This window comes from Psammomys obesus, unplaced genomic scaffold (genome assembly GCF_907164565.1).
Source record: "Psammomys obesus unplaced genomic scaffold, mPsaObe1.curated_primary_1811, whole genome shotgun sequence".
NCBI lineage: Eukaryota > Metazoa > Chordata > Mammalia > Rodentia > Muridae > Psammomys > Psammomys obesus.
Window position 1 is genome coordinate 6,261,502 of NW_026590699.1, and position 24,519 is coordinate 6,286,020.

The following is a 24,519-nucleotide window of genomic DNA, read 5'->3' on the forward strand; positions in this document are numbered from 1 at the left end:
CACTGGGCCAAGCAGATAAACTGCACCTCTAGGAAAGCGGCCTTCACCTTGTTTTCCTTGTCTACCTGGACAGTTCTTGCTCACCCTGTGCAACTCAGCCATACAGTGGGTTTCAGCCTTGCACATGGACCTGGGTGAGTATGGCTCATAATTCAGCCTCCTTCCACTGCCCTAGTACTGAGAACCATTGTAAGACCAGGCAGATGAGGACTCAGGGGACGATGGAAGGACCACCTTTACATCAGGCAGTAAGAAGGAGGAGGGTGGAGAAGTGGCTGATGCTAACACATCCCAGGCACCAGACACCTTCAGCTTGTGGTTTGTTCTCAGAATTAAGGTGAGGTGGAAGTTTTCAATGTCAGTGCTACCAAAAAGAAGCCAAGGTTCTGCAAACATGGCTAATGCACAGACAAGCTCACCTGGCGTCATGAATATACATTCCATACATGCATTCCCCCAAAGAGGCTACATTCTGCACAGAGGCCCAGCCCAGGAGTTTGTATTCTGCACTAGGAAAATTTAAGAGCAATCTTGAAGGATCAACTTAGGTCTGCGGAGAGGGCTCAGTTGATAAATTGCTTGCTGTGAAATATGAAGACATAACTCTGATCCCTAGTAGTTCTGTAAAAACCAGGGGTGGTGGCATCTGCCAACAATCTTAGTGCTGAGGGAGAAGAGAACCATGAGAGATCCTGTTTCAAAAAATAAAGAGAAGAGAAATTGAAGAAGGCGCAGGGCAGTGAGCTCTGAACTCCATACGTACATGTGCGCATAAGCACCCCCCCCACCACAGGAACAGAACAAACATGATTAAGCTAATCAATACTCCTTAAAAATTTGAGACATTCTGTAATGTGATGTCCATTATGTCAGTATGCAATTTAAAAAACTATTAGATGTGTCAAGAAACAAGAAAATATGACTATCAGAGAAATCAGTTGGAAAGGAGCAGAGTTGGGGCTGGAGTTGGGCTCAGTGGTTGAGAGTGCTGACTGCTCTTCCAAAGGTCTTAAGTTCTAGCCCCAGCAACCACATGGTGGCTCACAGCCATCTGTAATGGAACATGATTCCCTCTTCTGGTGTGTGTGAAAACAGAGCATTCATAAAATAAATAAATAAATAAATAAATCTTTTTTAAAAAGTAGCAGAGTTGAAAGGACAGAGGAGGTACACTCCCACCTCTGTAAGGAAGGTGAGCACCTGCCAGGGAAAATGAGAGGCAAACACGGTGGCTACGAAACCCCATAAGATTTCAGGCCCGAGTGGTCCCCATCTCCAACAAGCATCTGCAAGCGCTCTGCCTACCGTGTTCTTGTCTGTAAATGCAAAGGTAGCATGAGAGGCAGCCATGTGTGCATTTATTCCAGCCTTCTTGCAAGGGAGCATGCGACTTCTCTTCCCGAGTGGACGCTGGGCTGCCTGGTTAATATTGGTGTTCAACTGGACAGCATCCAGAGTCAACTAAGACAAAAGCCACTGAGCACCCCTGTCAGGGATTTTGGCCTCACTTTGTTTCTGAGACAGGTTCTCTCTGTGAAGCCCTGGCTGACCTGCAACTCACTCTGTAGACCAGGCTGGCCTTGATCTGCCTGCCTGCCTCCTTCTCCTCCTCCTGAGTGCTTTTTATTCTTAATCAGATTATTTCAAATAGGAAGAGCCACCTTGACTGTGATGGGCATCTTCTGGTGGCAGACAGGACTTGCAAGGGACTGGAGAGGCTCCTCAGGAGTCAGGAGGGTGTATTTGCTCTTTGTGGTTGCAGAGGACATGAATTCAGCTTTCAGCATCCATTGGGTAGCTCACAACCACTTGTAACTCCAGCTCCTGGGGATCCAATCTCTGTGGGCACCTACAATCTTGCACAACTCACACATATATACATGTGGTTAAAAAGAAAATAAATCTTCAAATTAAAAACAAAACCAAAGAATAGCCACGCACGGTGGTGCACACCTGTACTCCCAGCACTTTAGGAGGCAGAGGCGGGAGGATTGCTGTGAGTTTGAGGCCAGCCTCAAACTCTACAGAGAGAGTCAGGACACCCAAGGCTACACAGGTCTTGAAAAACCAAACCAAAACAAAAAGCACAACAACAAAAGAACAAACAAACAAAACAAAAAGAAACAAACAAACAAACAAACAACAACAACAAAATCCCAAGCCAGGAAGAGAAGAAGGAAAGTTTGCTTTTTCTGCCTGCTTGCCCTTACTCTCACTGGTGAGTGCATCTCTCCTGGGGCTCGGAGTTCCTTCTCTGGCATTAGACTGGAAAGCAGCAAATCTGCAGGAGCCCTCCAGGCCTTCTGTACCAGACTGGGGCTGCGGGGCAGTCTAGTCTCATGCCCTGAACAACCACCAGATTCTCTGCCTTCCTGTTTGGGACTCTCAGGCGTCCTCCGTAAGGCAATCTAACAGATGCCTTCTTAACTAATCCAGGTCTCCAGCGACACAGCCATAGTGCCACACTGTGACACCTGGTGAGCACACTGACACCTCACTGAATCTCCAAGATGTGCTGCCAGATCACCTGGGGAGGCGGCTACCAGCGTGTGAAGCCACCAAATCTAACCCTGATCTCCTCAGCTGCAGCAGTCAGTATGTGCTCGTCCTTGAACGGCTCCATGCTTCTGAGGTCTTGGAGTCCATTTTGTAAAAGTCTGACTTCCTTTTTTCTTTCTTTCCTTCTTTCCTTCCTTCTTTCTTTCTTTCTTTCTTTCTTTCTTTCTTTCTTTCTTTCTTTCTTTCTTTCTTTCTTTCTTCCTTCCTTCCTTCCTTCCTTCCTTCCTCCCTCCCTCCCTCCGTCCCTCCCTTCCTTTCTTTCTTTTTTTTTAAATGTTGAAAGATTTGACTCAATTTCTTGCTTCTGCAGTGACTTGGTGTTGCCAGAGGGGAGGGATTGTGCCCCGTGGGAGTCAGGTGGGATTAGCTTTTTCCTCCCCTCTATCAGTTAACATGTTGAGATGAGCATGAAGGCTGAAGCTATCCAAGGACAAGGAGTTATTCAGGCGGTTTGTTACACAGGCAGACTGCTGGGGCGTGCCCACTCTTCACTCAGGGGACCAGGCCTGGATAGCCACCCCTGGGCAGGAAGCCGTGTTTCCAGGAAGCTGCCCGGATGAGCCTGGCATACATTTCCCTCTTTGAGAAGCATCTGAGAAAGGAAGACAGCCCCCAACCAAATGCTGTATCGGTGGCTGCCCTGCACAGTGCTGGCAACCTTGCCTTTTGCAGGTTATGTTGGTAATGAGTTGGTACTGACCCAGAACTGTCCCAGCACCGACCCGCTTGTTGTTTTTAGATATGCAAAACCATTCCTCCCCGGTTGTCTTTGTTTTATTGAAAGCAAACTCTACTATCAGATGACTGCAAATGTCATGTTTGTCTGGGTGTGGTGATACCTGCCATCCCTCAAGAGACAGAAGCAGGCAGATCTCTGTGCGTTCGAATCTAGCCTGGCCAGTTTCAGGACAGCCAGGCTACACAGGGAGATCCTGTTAAAAACAAAATAGAGCCACGTTTGCATGTGGTAGGTATCACTCACTGGGGCGTGAGGAGAGCAGGTGGCAGGTGTCTGACTGAGGGACACCAGCTCTGAGCTGTGGGCCCTGGTAAATCGATGATGTAGGAACCAGGACACCTTATCTCAGCTGAGTGTTCCTGGATGGCAAACCTGTCCTGGAGAGGCAGTTCTGGATCCGCAGCCCTCTTATCTTTGTAAATAATACATAGTCTGGATTTCACTCACAGTCACCAAATTGAGTTCTCCTTGGAGTAACTAAAGACCCTTCATTCCACATAATGACATATGCAGTGAGCAGGTTTGGTTCATGGAATTCATTTTTTATAAATCAGATTGGGATTTGAGACTCTAAAGAGTCTCAAAGCCTTGTTTGATCTCTGATCCCCATGCTGACCTAGCAAACGATCCCTTAATCCCATGAGCTCATCAAATCAATTTCTCATTGAACTCCTGAGTGTCCTGAGCCTCAAAAGGAAGCTCTCACTGTGGAAGAGCTGGAAATATGTGATTTCCGGGAGGTTTTTCTGATTGAAAATTGAACAGGAGTTTGCTTAAGTTTCTCATCCTATTTGTGTTCCAGCATTTGAGTCATTGCTGTGTGGAGAGATGAGGCTTTGGGAAGGGGTGTGCCTGTCTGCACATGCCTGTGACACACACTTCCAGTGAGGTGGTGGTCCCATGATTACCCTCACAACCGTCTGTCCGCCTGTGCTGTCTTTGTATTAAGACAAATCTAGGGAACAATCAAGCATGACAGCCTTTTGGGCTGCACCTGTGCGTTTTGAAGACGAGGATTTTCTAATCCTATATTCAAGTTCTGAACCTTGGACAGTGTCTTGCTATAAAAGACTTCGAAAATGCTCATTTGATTTTGAGATCGCTAAATCCATTCCTTTTTATGTTCAGGAAATTTATGCAGGTTTTTAGCCACAGTTGTGCCTTTTGACTTGATTTGGGAGTCTTTTGCTCCAGCACCAATCCTTTCTTGACGATGGAGAATGATGACTCAACACTGTAGAGATCCTGGGAGAATTTCTTCTCTGAACAATTCAGAACATGGCTTATGAGTCATTGAATTTCGAGATATTTTTCCATGGCAATCCATTGGCTGCCTCTCGCTGCCCGAGAAGTAAGGCTCATGTCTGTGGGTGAACTGGAATGATTATACACATCCTCAAGCAGCCATGATTGTTTTGTGTCCTCTGCTCATGGGCTGACTTGAAGACCTGGCTCCTGCCTCCTCAGTCTCACTGGATCACTTGCCTTCCATGGCTCCTGCCTGTGGAGGTGGCAGTGTGGTCTGTCATCACTATGGTTGGTCTGTCACCATGGTAGGTTGGTCTGTCCTCCACCGTGGTAGTATCGGTCTGTCATTGTGGTGGGTCTGTCATCATGCCTCAGTTCTTCTACCTCAGGTCCTGTGAGAAGCCCTCCATCAAAGCCTTTCCGTTAGTGGCAGTTCTCCCATGGCAGTGTTCTTGTGAGTGCTGGCTGCCACCAATCCTGTGCGGCCACACCTCACTTCCTTCCTTCTGCCAAGTGAGTCTCCTCATGTTGAAAGGAAGAGGGGTGACAAGTGGTCTTAAACCATGTTGTAAATTAAGAACAATCACTGCTGACATGAAAACACCTGGGACATTTTTAAAAACAAGAATCCTGTCATCCAGGGACTTCAGAGTGAATATTTGTGGACCTTGGGCTGTCAATCCAGAAGTGAGATGAGGGAAAAGTAGGGTTGGTAGATCCAGGAGATTTCTCCATCCCAGATGACCTTTAGTGTGCATCTAATGCAGTGGAGCCAAACATTTCAGGAGAATGGACCTTACCTCATGAAAGCAAAGTTTGGTGCTTGCAAACACAGAGGCAGAGAAACTCAAGCTCGTCTGCCCTTCTCAGGAGGAACCAAGAATGTGGGAGATAAAGGGGAAAGGGAGAACTGTGTGAGAATAACAGAAGATGTCTATGACCCAGCAAAAGAGAAACACTAAGAAACACTAAAGAGCAAAGCCAGCACAGACGCCCCTATATTCCCATTAGGAGGGTGGGTGTGACTTGGGAGTTGCTTGCTTTAAAATTTGGAAACTGAGCAACTCCTAGCCAAGTTCAGTGGTTTGCAAACATTGCTTCTATTTTTTCTTCCTTTTCAGAAATCCCCTAATGTGAGAATTAGGTGAGAGAGGAGATGAAAGAAGAGGGAAGGGGAGGGTAAGGGAAGGAAAGGAAGGACCTATGATCACATCATTTTGTGGGCATGAGGGATGGGGAGGGGTGAGAAGATTTAAGAAAGCAAAGGACAAGAGCACAGTATCATGAGAAACACATTAGTTCTTACAGCAGAGCCAGAGAGGTCCAGATTACAATATCAGGTTCTGAAATGACTGTCTGAAGCCTAGAGAGACCTGTTGGTCCAGAAGGTTCCTACCCAGCCTGGTACTGGCAGCCATCCCATTTCCAACACAGTATATTTCTCTGCAGAAAACTAGGCTGAATGGGTAGTAGATACTGAGACCACAGCACAGGCTAGAGAAAGGGAGAAAACAGGAAGACAAGGATGAGTGAGCTAAGTTCACAGACTAGACCATAGGTCCCTTGACCCATGCCATTCCAGGCCACTGAAAAGCTTCTGGGTATCCTGCAGCCACACCTGAGGCTTCCACCAGCTTTTTTTTTTTTTTTTGATGTCTTGCTCCAAAATTTAACACATATTAAAGGTTGCTAGACATTCGCAGAAAGCCTCAATATGAGAGACTGCATCTGAAACTGACAAGTATAGGGAATTTAGAAACGGCAGAATAGAAAGTATTTCCTAGAAAATCTCAGAAAGAAGGTATTTAATTCATAAAACAAAATCCATACAATATTTAAAACAAAAAGACAAATTCGGAGAAAAAGGTCTGGAGTGTATAAGTATGATTGCCAAATAAAAAAGATGTAGAATGGGAATGACAGACACAAGGAACTGTGTAATAAAATAAAACCAGAAGAGAAAAATAGGAGAGAAAATTATGAAAATCACGAGATGATACAGAAGTTAGCACCCTAATAAGGATTTTACAAAGAGAGAACAGAGAAAACAGGTTTTAAAGACATAATTTACACAGATTTCTCAGAATCAAAGTGTCTGATTTTCAAGATTGAAAGAACACATCAAATTCCCAGCACAATGGCTAAGACTCATGCCCATGCATATCACTGTGCAGTTTCAAAAACCAGAGATTAAAGAAATACAAACCCAGGGGGTCCGTAGACTGGGTTTTAAAATCCAGCCAGAGGAACAAGCTAGGTCACCTGTGAAGGACAGGAAGCAGCCTGGGCAGGAAGAGCCAGCACCCACAGACGTCTGGAGGCTGCAGTACCCGTCAAGACCCGGGGTCTGTGCTCCTCCTCTGTCCACCACCATGTCCTGTGATAACAAGATAAAAAGGTGGAGGTGCTATTCTCTACCTCAAGCCTATGAGGAAATAGCTCGGCCTAAATGTGACGCAGGATGTACATGATTGGTCCCTGAAAACTCTAAAGGATAACTGAAAGAAAATAGAGAGTACTTACATAAGAGGATTAAAAGATTGATATGCTAAGGACTTCAATTTTTCCCAGACTCGCCTGCAAATTATAGGAAATTTCAAAGTTGCAGAGAGTGTGTTTAATGCTTTTGTGTTTTCAGGACTAGGAACTGAACTTAGAGCCTGGTACCTGCCAGGCAAACACTCTACCCCTGACCCATTTGTCCATTCCCCTCCCCCCTTTAGGAAGAGAAGGGAAAAGGTCTTGATAGGTTACCTAGGTGGTCTCAAACTTTTGGTCCTCCTTCTTCCTCAGCCTTCTGACAGCCAGAAACAGAGGAGTGTAACACCATGTCTGGCAAACAGAAGGAATTCCTTTGCTTATATTTATTTGAGGGGAAAGTTAAAATTTTTATATGGAAATTCAAAATACACAGAAGAACCAAAACACCTTTGTGGGGGTGCTGGGTGGACAGTGAGGACAAAATTGGGTAACTTACATGACGTGTTTTCGAGGTTTATTGTAAACTCACACAGCAGGACCTCGAGAGCTTGGCACAAGAACAGCTCAATGTTGCAAAACTGAGCCATAAAAGTACAACTAGGCACATATGGCCAGTTGATTTAGAGGGAGGGTGTCTTAGTACGAAACCCAGGCTAGCCTTGGTCAGGAATCTACCCTCAAACTCCTGGTCCTCCTGCCTTAGATCACAGGCTGGGATTATGGGTAATGGGCTACCACATCTGGCTGTTTCAATTGATTTTTTTTAAAAAAGATTTTAATTTATTTTATTGTTTATATATACACGAGTGCTTTGCCTGTATGTATATCTGGTGCCCAGAAAGGTCAGAGAAAAGCATCATATCCTATGGAACTGGAGTTGCAGATGCTTGTTAGCTTCTTTGTGGGTGCAGAAAATCCACCCAGAGTCCCCTGCAAGAACAAATGCTCAGTCACTGAGCTGTCTCCCCAACCCCTGGTCCAATTGAGTTTTGACAGATGCTGAGGCAATGGGAGGGAAAGGATAAGGTTTTCAAAATTCCTGTGCAAAAGACATACCCTTCCTTCACACTGCTGGCTGCAGAGCAAGCAGGGACCCCGTGATGAGGAACTTCCTCATCACAGCTTCCCTAGTCCTGACCTCTAGAGAGCCCACTTGCCATGGGATATTGAGAACCTGAATATGGCTGCGGCAAAGAGGCACTACTTTATTTTATTTGTTTGTTTGTGTTGAGACAACCCCAGATGACTCAGAATTTGCTGTGGAGAACAGGCTGGCCTAGAACTTATAGTGAGTGATTTTCCTGACTCAGGTTCTTATGTTCTGGGTTTATAGTTGCACGCCCCTGTGCTTTGCTTATTTATCTTAACTGGACACCTGCTGAATCTTTTTTTATTTTCATTTTTATATTTGCTTACTTTATGTGTGTGGGTGTTTTACCTGCTGGTGGATCTGTGCACAAAGCTGTATGCTCTGCCCTTGGAGTCAGAAGATGAGGTGGGATCCCCTAGAACTGGAGTTATAGGTACCTCTGAGCCATGATGTGGGTGCTGAGGACCAAACCCAGTTATTCCGCAAGAGCGGCAGGTGGTCTTAACCACTGAACCATTGCTTCAGCCCCCTATACGTTAAATTTAAATAGCTGCATATAATAATTGGCTATTGAATTGAACAGTGCATTTTGGGGTGAAATTGGGAAATAAACTTATAGTAACTCGGAGTTTGTCACCGATTTCTAAATTATAATACAAAATGTTTGGAGTATAAAAGAAAATCAGTAAATGAGGCCTTCACCAAAATTCCTTAAAATATTTCTTCTTCAAAAGATACACTATTTGCTGGACAGCTGCTTTGTGTTCATAATATTTGAAGTGTCTAGCAAGGTAGCATTCATAACTTGAATCTCAGTGTTTGGGATATGGAGGGAGGAGAATCAAGAGTCGAGGTCTTGGGCTGGAGAGATGGCTCAGCGCTTAAGAACACTTGCTGTTCTTCCAAAGGTCCTGAGCAACCACATGGTGGCTCAAAACCATTTATAGTAAGATCTGGTGGGCAGGAAAAATGTTGTATAAATAATAAATAAATCTCAAAAAAACAAAACAAAGCATCCAGGTGCAATGGTGCACACCTATAATCCTAGCACTCAGGGAGGCAGAGGCAGGCAGATCTCTGAATTTGAGGCCAGCCTGATCTACAGGGTAAGTCCAGGACATTCACGGGTACACAGAGAAACCCTGTCTCAAAACAAAAACAAAAACAAAAACAAAAACAAAAACAAAAACAAAACAAAACAAAACAAAAAACAAGCCAACCAAATAAACAAAACCAAGCAATTTTTTAAAATTTCATAATATAAAAATAACCCAAAAACAAGGTTAAAACATAGCAGAAATGCCAGGAAGATGCCAGGATCTGGCATCTGGAAAGGGTTGGTAGTAATTGGGAAAACAAATTAAGACTCCAGTGGGATAATATTCCATATTTGGTCATAGGGCTAAGACAAAAAAGCAAGTGTAGATATGGATGTGGATAAATGGGACCCTCAGACCTGGCGATGTCATTCTGTAAACTAAACAAATATGACCAGGGAAAGGATATGCTTAGAGCTCTCACTGAGTATGCCTGAGGCCTTGGGTTTGACTCATATATATGGCCAATACACTCAAAATCTTAGCACTTGGGAGCTGGAGACAGGAAGATCAGGAGTTCGAGGTCATCCTCAGCTTCATGGGGAGTTGGAAGCCAGCCTGAGCTAGACCCTGTCTCAAAAACAGAATAACATAAAAATTTAAAAAAGAAAGAAAGGGGGCTGGAGAGATGGCTCAGTGGTTAAGAGCACTGGCTGCTCTTCCGGAGGACCCTGGTTCAATTTCCAGCACCCACATGGCAGCTCACAACTGTCTGGTCTGTAACTCAAATTCCAGTGAATCCAACTCCCTCACACAGGTATATTTGTATGCCAAATACCAAATGTACATAAAAATAAATAACGAAAAGAAAAACAAGTAAAAATACAAAATACTAAGATTAAAAAAAAATAAAGTAAAGAAAGGGTAACAAACACTTAATATTTTTGCAACTTAAATTAAACAAATATATCATAGGACATACTCTTTCACTCTTAGGGGTTAACAGAAAAGAAATGAAAGCACGTGTCTTTACATGAACTATCCAAATTCATAATGTAAAACTGAAAACAAGTGTTTGCCAATTAGTGAGTTAATGACTGTAGTATAGCCCTACAGCAGAATATTCCCCAACCAGAAAGGAATGACCTGTTGATACACGCGCTATAATGTAGATGAATCTCAAAAATACTATGGTAAGTAAAAGAAATGAGGTAAAAAGAAAAGAGAGTTTATAAAATTCTATTCATAGAAACTTCTAGAAATTGTAAATTATTCTGTAGTGATGAAAGGCAGCATGTGGCTGGCTGGCTGTGGATGGAAGTGCTGTGGGGGCTGAGAAGAAGAGAAGAAAACTTGAAGAGAGCAGATGTGTCCATTGTTTGACTGTGGTCCTGCCATTTTGTCAAACTGTATTGGAGTCATACTATATTAAGCACAGCTTATTTACAAATAAATTATCCATAAACAAACTATTTTTTTAAAAAAAGGTAAGGACTGCTCTCAAGTGACACAATAGGTGGGAAGACAAAATCTCAAGGGAATATTTTCATACCAATGTTTCACTTGAATCCTATACCCAGCTAAAGTACCACTCTTGTTCTGTTGTCATTTAGAAGACATTACTTGTCAAAACAGGGGTGGAAAACAAGAAGATGAGGGGTCTAGTGGGTCTATGGGTATGGCTCAGCTGGTAGAGAGCTTTCCTAGCATGTGTGAGAGTCTGGTCCCCACTCCAGAACCACAAAACTCAGATGCATAGTGTATGCCTGTCAGACAAGCACTCAGGAAGTAGAGGCAGTAGGAACCAACATTTAAGATCATGTTTAGCTATGTAGAGAATTGGAGGCCAGTGTGAGATACACAAGACTTTTGCCCTAAACAATATCAGCGAGGGGATCCAGAATTTGAGATCTGTGTGAAAGAGATGAACCAATGTGTGAGGGCACTGGCCATGCAGCACCCTTCAGCTTGAAGCAAGTCGACACACAGTGGCCCTTGAAGGGCTGGCACCAAGAAGCCGAGCTGATGGTGTGCTTTTGCTCTGGCTCTAGCAATAACAGTTACTATGCAAGAAACACAAAAAGCTATGCAGGTGAGCAATCTCACAAAACAAGGCCATTAATGATGCCAGAGAGCACAGTCCCACCAGAAAGGAAATACGATCCTGCTTTACCACAGGCTCAGCCATGAACAATTCTGTCTCTTCAAAATAAACTCCAAATGTCAATGGAACAAACCAGGGCTCACCTGCTGTGAGAAAGCTGGGTGGTGGAGGGGAAGATAGAAAACAAACAAACAAAACACAGGAAAATCTCATTGCTACAAAGGTCTGACTGAATAATGACTAAAGTGAGCAATCAACACCAAGCCATGCTGGCATAGAATGCAGAAATATGGATATAAAGACGTGTGTGTGTGGAGGGGGGGATGACAAAAAAAAAAAAGAAAGAAAAGAAAAGAAAAGAAAAGAAAAAAATAAGAAGCTGCTGCTAGGGCGTGTGGTTGAGGAAAGTGGAGCAGGGAGCTGCCGGGCGCTTTGAAAGCCTGGCAGCGCTGTTGGTCTTTTGTACAATGTCCATGTGTATTATATTAATCATAAATACTACACCCTGTCAGCTCTAGAGTTCTTAATGACATGTCTTGGTAGATGACTTAACTCCCGGTTTCTTTTGAGGGTCTAGCACAGTTAGGCGAGAGGGCGCACACTTAGCACGCTGGAGGCCCAGGTTCAACCCCAGCTTATGTACTGACTGCTCAGAACTGTGAGGCTGTTGAAGGAGAGCTGGCCTCAGCTGTGCGGTATTGTCTCTGCACAGTGTTCTCCCTCGGGGATGAAGGTGATTTACAGTGGCACGTGTAATTCCACAAAAGAAATTGGATTAATAATAAGTAAGGAAAAAAATGAGCTAAGTCTGGCATGGTACCCTGGAGTTGTTCAGTTCCCTTCCTCTGTGGCTGTGTCTCCGAGGGGTGAATTCCATGCATCTGCCCATGGTGCTGCCCTAACATGATGTCCATCTGTCCCCTCCAGCCTTCTGCAACTCCCACACACAGGGGGCGGATTATTAACTTGGGTGACTCAGGTCAACTAGAGGGCAGCTACCTATCTGTGTGAAGGGCCTGCTGCAGAGGCCTGAGAGACACTGCGGGGCTGAAGCACCTGGTTCCGAGTGGGGCGGGACCTCAGAATGCATGTGCAGTGCTTACCAGGGAGGATGGCGCTCAGTCAACAGTGAGCAACATGGCTTGAAGGGCATTTCCCAGAGAGCGCTTGGCAAAGCTTTGACCCAGGATACTTGGTGGCTAGCAGACAGGCAGACAGGTCAGGGCAGGGTCATCTGTGAGGCCCTCGGCTAGTGACGTCTGTCCTTCCTTTAAGCAAATGTGGTGATAACTCAGTCAGTGACATGTTTATGGTACAAGCATGAGAAGCTGGTTCCCAGAAGCCACCTGAAAAGACAGGTGAGGCGGCATGCAGCGCAGTCTCAGGGTTGGGGAGTAGCAGGCAGAGCTGGAGGTTCACTGGCCAGCTTCCACAGCCCGCCTGGCGGGTTCCAGGCCAATGAGACACCCCAGATCAAAGGTCAAGGTGGACGATGCCTGAGCGATGGCAGCCAACGCTGGCCTCCACATGTGTATGCACATACAGGCGTGGGCACATTTTCTCCGCATACACACATCTATACACTCATACGTGCACACAGAAGAAAAACAGAAAGGAAAGGAAAGGGACTTTGGATGCAGGCTTCCACAGCGCAGCGAGGATGAGGCAGAAACCAGATGCTTCTGCAAGCCAAGCAAAGCCAGGTCCCAAGGCAGCACCAGAGGCCGGGGGAGTCGGCCATGCTTCCCACATGTCAGAAGGAAGGAACTTCCGTGCTCATATCTGGAGCTTCGACTTCTCCCCAGAGCTATGGAGGCTAAGTTTCGTCCTTCAAGGCTCTCTGCATGGTACTCTGCTGTAGGGGTCCCCGAGACCAGCCTAGTGGGTGTCTGACTGCCCAAGCAGTCACATAATCCTCTGACTTGAATTAGTTCCAGCGGTGTGTGGACAGCTGGATCCTAATTCCAAGCCTGCTTGGGACCTTTGATGTGCTCCTACCCGGCTGAGGAGAGGTCCCTGGGGACCCAGTGTCTGCCTAGAGTGTGGCCCTGCCACTAAAACTCAACCATCCCAGTGTTTGCTCCGGCAGTGCCCCTTCTCTTCTCTCTCTGTCTGTGAGTCCTTCCTCGCTTCTCAAAAACCTTGTATTTCGAATTCCTTTAACGTTGCACGTGTTGTGTTTCTTGACTGGCGTTCTCTATTTGTTCCTTCAGTCCAGTCCTTGTGATATACACATGCAAGTTTTTTGTTTGTTTGTTTGTTTTAAGTAAAAGTAACATCTCTTCGTCCACAGGCCTGACAGAGGGCACAGTGTCTGCTCACCTCTCCAGATGGCAGTTTTCCCACCGAGGTTCTAACCCACCCTGTGTATTCTTGCTGGGCATGGGGGAGGAGACAGAGAAGGGAATCAGATTCTATTTTTTGTTGTTGTAGTTGTTCAAGTAAGAGTCCAGCAAATGGTGGCCAGACTGCCCGCCATTTTTATGGCCTGCTTGATACCCACCCCTTTATTCTCCTCAACTTTCCTCAACAAAAAAGAAGAAAATAAAATTTAAAGTAACAAAAATCTTTTGCAAAAAGTAATTTAATACGCAATGTTGAAATGCCACTTTCAAAGGAAGTTTTTTCATACTTGTATATGTTTGCTGAACATACAAAGTAAACTATTTAAACACACACACACACACACACACACACACACACACTCCAGTGCTAGACGCTGGGTTTTCAGGGCAGCAGTGGCAATCCTGCCTCCTCCACACGATTTCAACACACAATATGTGTTGGGGACGGGACTCAGGGGCTGTCACGTGCTAGGCAAGAGCTGCCCACTAGTCCAGCCCCCTGCTCTGCTCGGGTTCCCTCACACACTGAGCTTGTGGTCACATGGTGCGAACACCATCTCTGCCACCTGCACACCGCCCACACACCCAGAATCACAGACTCTGTCCCCATCCTGCACCCAAGAACAGACAGAGCACACTGGTCCACAACGGATGACATCAGAGCAGACGGAAGAAAACAGAAACAGGAAGTCGGGAAACTCCCCAGCCCTTCATGCAGTCTCCTCATACAGATAAACACCCGCTGAAGAGACGGTGGACGCTCCGGGGGCATCATTTGCCTCCAGACACGGCTGAAAGCTAACGCCACACGTCCCCGGCACGAGTACCACATTTCACACATTCGGGGTGCTCTGCCATCCCTGATTTAAATTTGGTTATATTAATGAGTGAGATGCCAATGCGAGAACTTTCTCGCTCATTTAAAAAATAAATAAATAAATCATTTAGTTCAGTCTTCAAACTGAGAATACCATTAGAAATGTCGTCTCAATTTCAAAACACTGACTATGAAATTTGGATAATAAAGTAAATTATCCACTCTGTAAGGGAAATTATATAAAATTCTTAAAAACTAATTAAACCAACACTTTATTATTCCAGAATGAATACATCACCTCTGGCAATTATTTGCAGAAAAAAATAAAATTGTATTTCGAGCCACAGCTTAAATTAAGCTATGCAACTTCATGAAGACATGAGCAAGAAGGTGTATTCCTAAACGAATCTGTGAGCTGAGGTTCAGTGCTACTGTGAAAGGTGCTCATACTGTCCACGCCTCCCAGGATGAGAGAATGCCTGCTCGTTCTTTAGACCAAGCAATTTAGTATTGGTACTTCTGTTATGATAGCTTGGCAATCATTTTAAAGCACTATAGAAAGATTAAAATGTTTTCACTTAATGCTTCAATAATAAAAACGCTCTAGTAGGCGTGCCTAGCCTGTGGCCCACGGGCTTCATGCATTCCAGGATAACTGCATGCATCCAGACACATTTGAAGACCACAATGGCAAGTCACAATGCTGGAAGTTTGGGATGTCACATTATTGCTTTTTAGCTGAGTATACCGCTCTGCTGAGTCCTGCCAGGCTGGGGTTGGCACTGGCTTTCCTGGTCTGCTCCACTTTTCCCACAGGAATCGGTTTTAACACCCAAACTGCCTGTCAAGAACCTAGTTTCCTGAAGCCGGGAAGTTACTTGCAGGGATTTCACTCTGTGTTTCACTGAGAACTACCTCCAGCCAGGGACTAGCCTCCCATGGCCTCCGAGATGACAGAACTGGTTCTCCACGAATTAAAAACCCGGCACTGTTTCTCTGAGTTCACTGTGGGGTTCTAAGGAGCCTGAGCTTGGGGACCCTAGGCGTGGAGTACCAAGTGGGAACAGGCCATGTGCACACCTCAGTCCCGAGGGATGAACTCAGCAGTAGCTCCCTTCCCTTGCCCATACACACACCTTCACAGCCACTACCAGTTTTGTGTTTAGGGATTTCAGATCCACAGGCCACATATTCAAGCCTACACAATAAGGGCTAATAGGCTAGATACCTAGAGGCAAGTCTGCTGGGACCAGCTGACAACTCAGGTCCATGTGGAGCTCACAGCACCTAGAGGCCTCCGTGCCAGGAGGCCCGCAGGCTCCCTGAGGTGCTGGGTGGAAGAGCAGCTCAGGGGTCTGTTTCAATACGGGCATGGCAGCTTTTTGCCTCCTTTCTAGGTACCCTACGTTATGCTAACACACAGAGGGGCTCCGCCACATCCCCTAAGGAAAAGCCCATCTAAACACACCGTGCCGCTACAGAGCACCCTGAACTCACTGGGTGTCCAGGGATGGAGCAGGCCTCCAGCGGCTTCTGAGGCAGAGAGCAATCTCCCCATGGCTCAGCTAGGATTGAGACCACAGTGAACGCTCTGAGCCTGGTTTCTGGTTCCATCTGAGGAAGGAGGTTCACCCTGCCCAGGGGTGAAGCCACACTCACAGCTCCCATGTCTACTCCTGAAGTTCCTGCAACCAACTGCTTCCTGCCATAGCCACAGGGCCGGAGCCACAGCCAGGACACACTCCTCTGGAACACAGCAGATGTGTTCCCACCCCTGGATTGCAGGTCGGCCTGCACTCAGAAGGCCAAAGCGCTTCCTGGAAGGCAGCCTTGCCTGCCCCCGGTCCTGTGGTCCACACCTCTGTCTCTGCAACACGCACAGAGCCTGGCTGTGCTGGAAATTACAGCTCCCTAAGATCCCAAATCAGACGTAGCTGCCGTGCTCACAGCATGAGGTTTGGTGACAGGCGATCGGTGATGGTGGGGTGTCTGTCCCCCTGCGATCTCTGAGCTTCACTGACACGGTGCGAGCTGCAGAGCAAGTGTGGGAAGTTGACCCTTTGGGGCCAATTACAGCAAATCTTAAATAAGCCACGTAAAAATGTTCTCCTCCAATCTATTCGAAGATCCTCAGGACAGTTTCACTTTAAAATGTTATGTTATCGACATTGATAGCAGACTTGTAGCCTGCAGACTGGTTTTAAGTTTACCCATTTTTTTTTTTTTATTTATGTCTTGATGCAACTGAATGATCTAATTTGAACTGTGACTTTAGATGGCATTTCATTGTTTAAGGTAGTGACTGCATGTGATCTATTTACATTAGAGTAATAATGTGTCATCTCATTTTTTATGCTACATATAATTTTCCTTAGCAAGTAGATCATGTCATTTATCTAATTAGCATTTTAAAACCAACACTCCATTTGCGTTCCTCTCCCCGCCCCAGCCTAGAACGCTGAAGAAAGCGATTTACTGTTTTAATTGAGTATTTTAAATTTTAAGATGAAAAAGCCTTCCCGTTCTTCCTGGTTTCAAATCTCTCTACCTGCTGAGCAGATGCTGAGTTCTCTCACAGCCTCATGGTGGTCAGCGGCTGTACTGAGCTACAGTGACCGCACTGAGCCCTGCTGAGACAGGCCAGTTATGCGCACATACTTTCCTGTCCACAGCCCTTCCTGTGAGGCGCTCTAACAGGGCGTGCCCATTTCACAGATGTGGTGATGACATATTTGAGGAGGGTGATGTGGCTGTTTTGTAGGGTGCCTCTGTCCAGCAGGAACGTTTTGGTTCTCACCAGGTCCCGTTTGTGCACTTGCAAACCCACTTGGTAAAAACAAGGCGTTGAGAAGGCTTCCGGCCCCGGCAGGCACCTCACTCACCCGATCCTGAAAACAGGTGCATGTGCGGGGCCTCCGTCCTCTGATCTGCAGAGGCTGCCCTTCAGGAGATCTCAGATGTGTCTGCGGTGGGAAGGGCCGAGACAGGGAGCAGGAAACAACACGAGGCCCCTTTCCTGCCTTCCAGGCACAACTCAGAACGCTCTCTTCTCCCGCTATTTTTTTTTTTTCAAAAATCACCATTTGAAGAGCTAGATGAGCCCTTTACAAATAACAAATTGCTGCTCTGATCTTTATGATCTTGACATAGCCCTAGTAGTTGCCCACTGCACGCACACGCGTGCGCGCGCACACACACACACACACACACACACACACACACACACACACACTGTCATCTGAAACAGGCTTTCCCAGTGTCCTCCAGGGTCCTCACCCAGCATCTCACTGACTGTGGCAGGGAGATTCTTGTGACAGGGCAGATTCTTGTGGCCCCTGCTGTCAGCCTCTCTGGGTCCTGGTCAGAGCACTGAGGTGAGAGGTCACCACCCTTGCAAAACTCCAAGTCTGCATCTGGTACCACAAACCCAGTCCGAAGCTCCCATAACAAAGGCAGCTCTCTTTAGGGTCGCATTGCCACTGCCGCCAATCACAATCCAACACTGTGCAAGCCACCACGGAAGCAGTTACAGGGCCCACGTGGCTTTGTGCACTCTGGAGGGGTGCCCCCGACTCCCTCAAGCCAGGCCAGAGGCATGTGGCATGTGCCTCTGTTCAAGGACTGCAACAGCAGTGTTCCTGCGCGACATGTGCCTCACCCAGGAGGCACTAAGCCTTATCCAGTCCATCTTAAAGTCATGGGCACCTGGTAACAGGTCAGACACGACATCTGCTGAACAGACGGGGAGTGTGACAGCTCTCTGAGGATTCCTGTGCCCTGAGTGTGCACTGAGTGGACCATCCCATTCCACCTCGACCACACCTGCCTCGTAAGGTCCCAGTTCCACAAACTGATTTGGTTTTAGGGGCGTGCTCCTACACTACCTGGCTATTTGTGGAGGCCTCCTGTTTGCTGGGCTCTGAAGGGCATGTCCTGAGGTGTTCGGTAATTTGAGTTTCACCTCTGAGAACAGACCCACGGTTGAGAAAACTTCAAGTCCAGACAGCAGGTGCCTTGGCCATCTCCTTTCTTCAGTTCAGTGTAGAAACAAAGGCCTGAGCCCAGCTGCCCCACCCAGCAGAGAGGTCCAAGCACTTCCCCTCAGTGGATGTGGATGGGGCTTTGCTTCTGAAAGCTCAGTTCTCTCCCTGGTTAAACACACTCACCTGGATGACCTTGTCTCTGCTGCAGAAGCAAGACACTGGTCCCTTTAATTTTTTTCTAGAAGACCTTATGCTGCTTCTAACTGGTGTATATGTGGCCTTAATTATATACATATATATAATATATATATATAATATATATATATTATATATATATATGGAAGTTTTGCCTGTGGATTCTCTGACTCATGTGAAATTGGGGTCAAACCTTGCGCCGTGTACGCCTCTTTCCACTTGGCATACAGACCTGACTCGGAGAACCATTGCTGCCAAGCAGCACCCGTGGTTAGCATTTCCGGGGTGCTGGGAGAGAAAACAGCGTCTGGGTGATGGCTCTTGTCAGTTTCCCCATTGTCAGGCCCAATCTCACGTTCCTCCACACTCACAATATTTCCCCACTGGGAACACGCCTGACATTGCAATTTCTCACAACTGCAGCTCTGCAGTGAATGCCTAATTCCCGAAACTGCAAAATCTAACAAAAGCTGATTTTTTCCACTGATTTGACTGGCTGACTATTCCGAGGCTTTGCGTGTGGTGACCTGCTGTTCTCCACAAACAGCGTCTTTAATGTGCCCACAAGGCTGTTCTGAAGTGGCTGAGGGCAATTAAATCCTCACAAGCTGCCCGCAGGGCATTCAGGAGGGCTGGACGGCCAACATCTCTGCCACAGACAGATTCCCCCCCCGGAGGTCACTCAGCAGCTGGTCCTGCAGCATTCTGCTCTTCCATCTTGAACTTTGAACTCAGAGCCTACTTTCTACCTCGGTGTGTGAGGGTCCAAGGTGCCTACGGCCCAAGGATGTGTGAGTTCACCGAGAGCTGTATCATTTAAAAGAAAACAAAGAAACACCTAAGACTGCCTCTGTCCTTTCCTTGCTTGTGGTGTTTGCTTAAATGCAGGTGAAAATTTAGAAGATTTGGCAATTTTGTGTTTTTTTTTTATTTTTACCACCCAAGGGTATGCTCTTTGTCTATGGGTATACTACTTGCTTCGGCTCATCTGTGTTTTCCACATTTGTCAGACATCACCAGTGAGTGCTATCATCTCAGTACAAATCCCCAGTGGGGCTTCTAAGGAAGACAAAACTATTTCCTTCCTTGTCCTCCAGCTTTTCCGCAGCCCATCACCCACCTTCCAGGTCTCCATCCGTCTGAACAAATGGTGGATTTTGCCCTTTGGTATTTCACTCGCCAGGTCTGGGGACAAGCCTGTCTTAATAATGCATTCCTTTCAATATCACCTGACCCACAGCCCCCAAAGACACGCAGGGCTGTACAACGTCTAAAACAAAGCAGGGGTTTGCCCAAGGAGCGCTAAGTCCAGCTTTCAAGGACTTGCCCTTTTTTATTCACTTATTTATCGCTGCTCAAGTATGTTCAGTTGCATTTATAAAACAGGACCTCTTGGGTAGAGGCCTATAAAGCTTTCTCCTTAGATTCGAATCCCAGGGTGGTGGGTCCCCAGACTGGGTCAGCGCAGACATTTCCTGGGAAACCGCTGAAGGCACTGTCCAGGCCGAGATCCAGGCCCAAGAGAGCCTGGCTGTGCCCGCTGCTGCCCAGGCCCTAGTGCTGCCAGCAGCTGCGGGCCACTCTGTCTCTTCCTTGTCTCCGCTTGCCCGGAGCCACTGCCGCCCCTCCCCCTCTCTGCGCCCACTTGTTGCGGTCCAGCCTGGGACCTGCCTGGTTCACCACTGATTGTAAAAGGGTTTGGTTCGAGGCTGACCCCAGGTCAGCACTTTCTCCGCAGTGATCCAGCAGTCTTGAACACAACAGCTTGTTTCTTAATTCCCCAACGGCCTCCGGGCAAGCGTGGACATGAGCAAGGTGGGCGCCAAGCCCTAACTTGAACTCTCCCCCTCACCCCCCGCCATCCGCAAGCTGGAAGTACCGATCACTCTGAACCTGTGCCTCCGACGGGGCGGCTGGGCGGGAAAGCGGAGAGGAGAGAAGAGGAGAGGAGAGGAGAGGAGGGGACCTCGGAGGCGGGAAGCGGTCGGAGCACCAAGACAAAGGGAGGGCCTGGCAGCGCACCGAAGGGAAGCCAACCCGGAGCCGAGGCTGCAGGCGGAGGGCGAGGGAAAGGGCGGGGAGCGACAGTAGTGGTGGACGGGACGGGAGAGGGAGCCAGGTGTGCGGCCAGCGGAGAGCACAGCCGCAGAAGCAGGGCGGCCTGGGATTCGGGAGGCCGGGGAAGAGGTCCGGGCAGGAGCGCACGGGAGGCCGGCCGCTCCCGGAGGGATCCTGACGCCAGCACGCGGGACGAGGGCAACTGTCCGCATCCGGACTGCCCGGCTGGTTCTGGGGCGGGGGATGTCGGGTTCTGCCAGGGGCAGCTGGAGAGGGAGGGCGGGGAGAGGAGGGAGGAGAAGGGCTGCGGGGAGAAGGAGGGGTGCGGCTTCCCGGGGCCTCTGGCGGGGAAGGCAGCCCCGAGCTACCCTAAAGCGAGGGCCAGGCCCCGCCAGCCGCCCCGCGCACAGGGGCTCTGGCATTCTCGCTCCGGGGGCCTCGCTGCATCCCTCCTTCCCATCCGCCCGGGCCTTTCGGTCCCTGCACCAGGGCCAACTCCGCGTTTCTCCTGAACTTTCCCAGGGCCCTAACCTAAGGTTAGATTCCGCGGCCCGGCTCCTGGACACGCTCTGCGGAAGCTGGGCGGGGGAGAGAGGGCGTGACACCAGAGCTCGGGGGGGCCCCCGAGCCAGCGGTGGACCCGGGCTGGACAGCGCTCGCTCCCCTGCGTCCCCAGGACACGAGCGCTGGGGAGGGCTTGTCCAACAGACTGGAATTTTCCGGAGACAGGGCTCCGCAGCGCCCAGCCTTTGTCGGGGGGGGGGGGGGGGGATGAAATGCGTGAATATGAGTGTTATCCTTCTCCCACACGCATGATTTCAATAGACCCATCCGTCACATTCCGACACATCTGCAGGTCAGACGCGCTGCGCCCGCAACTCCTTCCAAAAAAAAAATAATAATAATTCGTTTCATCTGCCTACTAGTGGTTTTGAGGGAGGGTGTCAAAGCCTCGGTGGCAACAATAAAAAGGGGCCAGCGAGTTTCTTTCTTTCTTTCTTTCTTTTTTTTTAAGTGAGCGAGGAAGAAAGGGGAAGAGGAGTGGGGAAGGGAGGGAGAGGAAAGGGGATGGGGGGAAGGGGCGGGGTGGGGTGGGGGCTGGAGACCGCCAGGCAAACCGCCCTGCCTAGTTTACCGGCGAGTTTAGAAGCCACCCAGGCACCCCACACGAAGTTATGCAAACTTTACCCACGCTTCGCAAAGATCCTGTCCCATTGTCCACACGAATTTTCAACAGAATTGCACTAATAGCAAGAAGCGCCGCCCGTGCTCATCACTTCCTCCAGACCCTGAAGAATTCCACTTGAAGGAAAATGTGCGAGGCTTGGTCACGGCTTACCTTCCCTTGAGTTAGGCCCTAAGCAAGGCCTCGAAGGAAATTCTTCCACTTTTCTAAAACGGAGGGAGCCTGCCTGGCCCTGGCCTCGATCTCGAGAGAAGGTCCCACCTCCACCCCATCCTCACGCATTGTTTTCAAATTATTAGAGAATTTCTCCTTGTCTCTCACATCAGGAGAATCCAAAGGAAGGTGGCTTGGAGGCCTGGCACAGGAATCCCTGCTCACTGGGGGGCGCTGACTAGGAAACATAAAACTCTTAAGTCTTCCGGCCAGAAATGAGGGGCTGAGCTGTCCGGTCCTGAAAGATGACTTTCCCAGTTGGCCCGTGTGAGCTCTGACAGTGCCCAAGTTTAGTTGCTCACAGCCAAGGTGCACTCGGGGACCCCAGGCTGTCAGGTGAGTGTGGCCAGCCTGGACTCCCACCAGTCGGTGAGGGGGAGGTGGGCTGGACCCTGGAATTTCCCTGAGGAGGCTTCTGGGGCCGCTCTTCCGGTGCCGCCCTCTCTCGGACTCCTAAGCAAGCAAAGCAGTTCCAGAAACAAGAGCAAACCCATAAAAAGAAAAATAAAGGGGGGAAAGGTGGGGTGTCCTTTTATTCCCTGTCAGAGAGCAGTGGGCGTCATTCTTGAATCTCTTGCAATCACTCTAAGGAATGAGGGGTTTGAGCAAAATCATCAAAATGACTTAAAAAAATCACTCGTGTCACTTGCAAGATTAGCATTTATACTGAAAGATATTCTCCAGTGTAGGCTGAGCTCAAGTCTGACTGAATTGATAGAGCAAGTTCGCTTTTGAATGGCTAGTCCATACTCATTCCAAGAAAAAAAAAAAAAAAAAGATGAGAAAAAAAAATGAGGGGAAAGGGTGCTGAAATCAGTGTTATTTACCATCAGGACTTAAAGAAAATTTCCTCCAAAAATAGAATTTCATTCTAATGCCATGATTAATTTTAAAACATATTTGCTACAGTATAACTTTTAAATGCAATATTTAATGCTGTCAGGTTACTTGAAGACAAAGTTTTACAGAAAACCTTAAATTCCAGGAAAAAAAAAAAAAACCCTGCAGTGTCCCAATAAACACCTAGAAAAAATAGAATTAAAAATATTTAAAGCATCAAACAACCTCAAGATCTGGTCAGGAATAATAAACACGGTGTTTTGTGTTTACTTTCCCTGCAACCTGCATCCCGGTTCACAGGAGAGGGGCGGTCGGTTCTGGGTGTGGGGAAGAAAATCGGCAAAATTAGGTTGGATTTTCCCAGAGAGGAAGGGGGAGGGGCTGGAGTAGGACCCGAGCGGGAGACTCCGTGATGGTGCGTTCTGGGTCAGGATCGCTTCCCTGAACCGCAGAAGATAGCTTCACTTACAATTCCAATTACAGATAAATCAAAGGCACGCTCGCTGTCGCCATGCTCGGCGGTGGTCATTGTCCCCTATCCTTGGCCTTGCCCCACCATGGAGCACTGTCCTTTCTCCCTCGGACCAGGACCTAGCTGCCTCAAAACTGCTACAGTAGGCGAAGGGCAGAGCCACAGCAAAGAAACGCAAAAAGATGTCAGGGCCGCGGCAGTCCAGACGCTAAGCCGTTGGGAAGTGTTTTGTAATCACTTCTCTCTGTGCTAACTTCAACACTACAAAATAATCTATGGAGCTGAGCTTTCTTCCCCCCCACTGAATAAAGCCACTGAAACGCTGCCCTCCGCGTGGCTGGGCTCCCTTACTCTTGGGCCCTGCTGATAATTTCTCCTCCAACGGATTGCTAATCGTATTTTGAACTCATAAAACATGCATATAAAATTAGCACGTTTCAATTTCACAGGGAAACGGGCTTTTCTCTCTTAAATGTATTGATTCAAATTTTGATGCATCTGGGGGAGGGAATCTCTCTTTGTTTTTCGTTTTTAGATGAAAGACTTGCAGGCTATGTACATAATCTGACTCCTCTTCCCACCCCCCCCCCCGTACCTCAACAACTAAAATAAAAATGTCACAACGCATTTACAAGAAATAATACAAAACAAAATCAAAAAAAAAATGGAAATGCTCGGATACAGACTTTTACAAAACCCAGAATATAACTCCACTGTCTGAGAGGGGACCGCGGTATAAATTAAACAACCAACCCAAAAGAGCGGCAACAACTTAAAAAAAAAAAAAAAACAAACCCAAACAAAACAAAACAGAACTTGGAAATGTTTGGATCCGCCTTACTACATTTATAACAAGTGAGAACAGCTCGAGGCCCGTCGCTCGGCCCTGGCAGGAGGGCCGGCTGGAAGTGGGGCCCAGGGAAAGTTACAGGGCCGGCAGTCATACAAAAGTTGGCATCGCCTCGCTGGGGTTTGTTTGTCTTTTGTCCTCCCGAGCCGAGAAAACACCGCGCGCCTCCTCTGCGGACGATAAATACTGTACAAAAGGTCTCGTGAAAACACCGAAGTTCAGTCTGGGACGCCAGTCCGGGTGTCGGCGCCGCCGCCGGGGCCCGGGGACAGGGGGCGGAGGTGGCCCGGCGCCCGCGGCCC

At 47.8% G+C, this 24,519-nt stretch overlaps 2 protein-coding genes across 6 annotated transcripts in view; both read right to left on the reverse strand.

Annotated features, from left to right (window-relative positions):
- LOC129677845 (uncharacterized) overlaps nucleotides 1-24,519 on the reverse strand; it is a 48,528-nt gene that overhangs the window by 11,894 nt on the left and 12,115 nt on the right. The window lies entirely within an intron of this gene.
- Nucleotides 20,447-24,519, reverse strand: part of Sox1 (SRY-box transcription factor 1) — a 5,061-nt gene continuing 988 nt past the window's right edge. Inside the window, exon 2 of the mRNA XM_055608441.1 lies at nucleotides 20,447-20,922. Within this exon, the coding sequence (XP_055464416.1) occupies nucleotides 20,447-20,922 (476 nt within the window). The remainder of the gene's footprint in view (nucleotides 20,923-24,519) is intronic.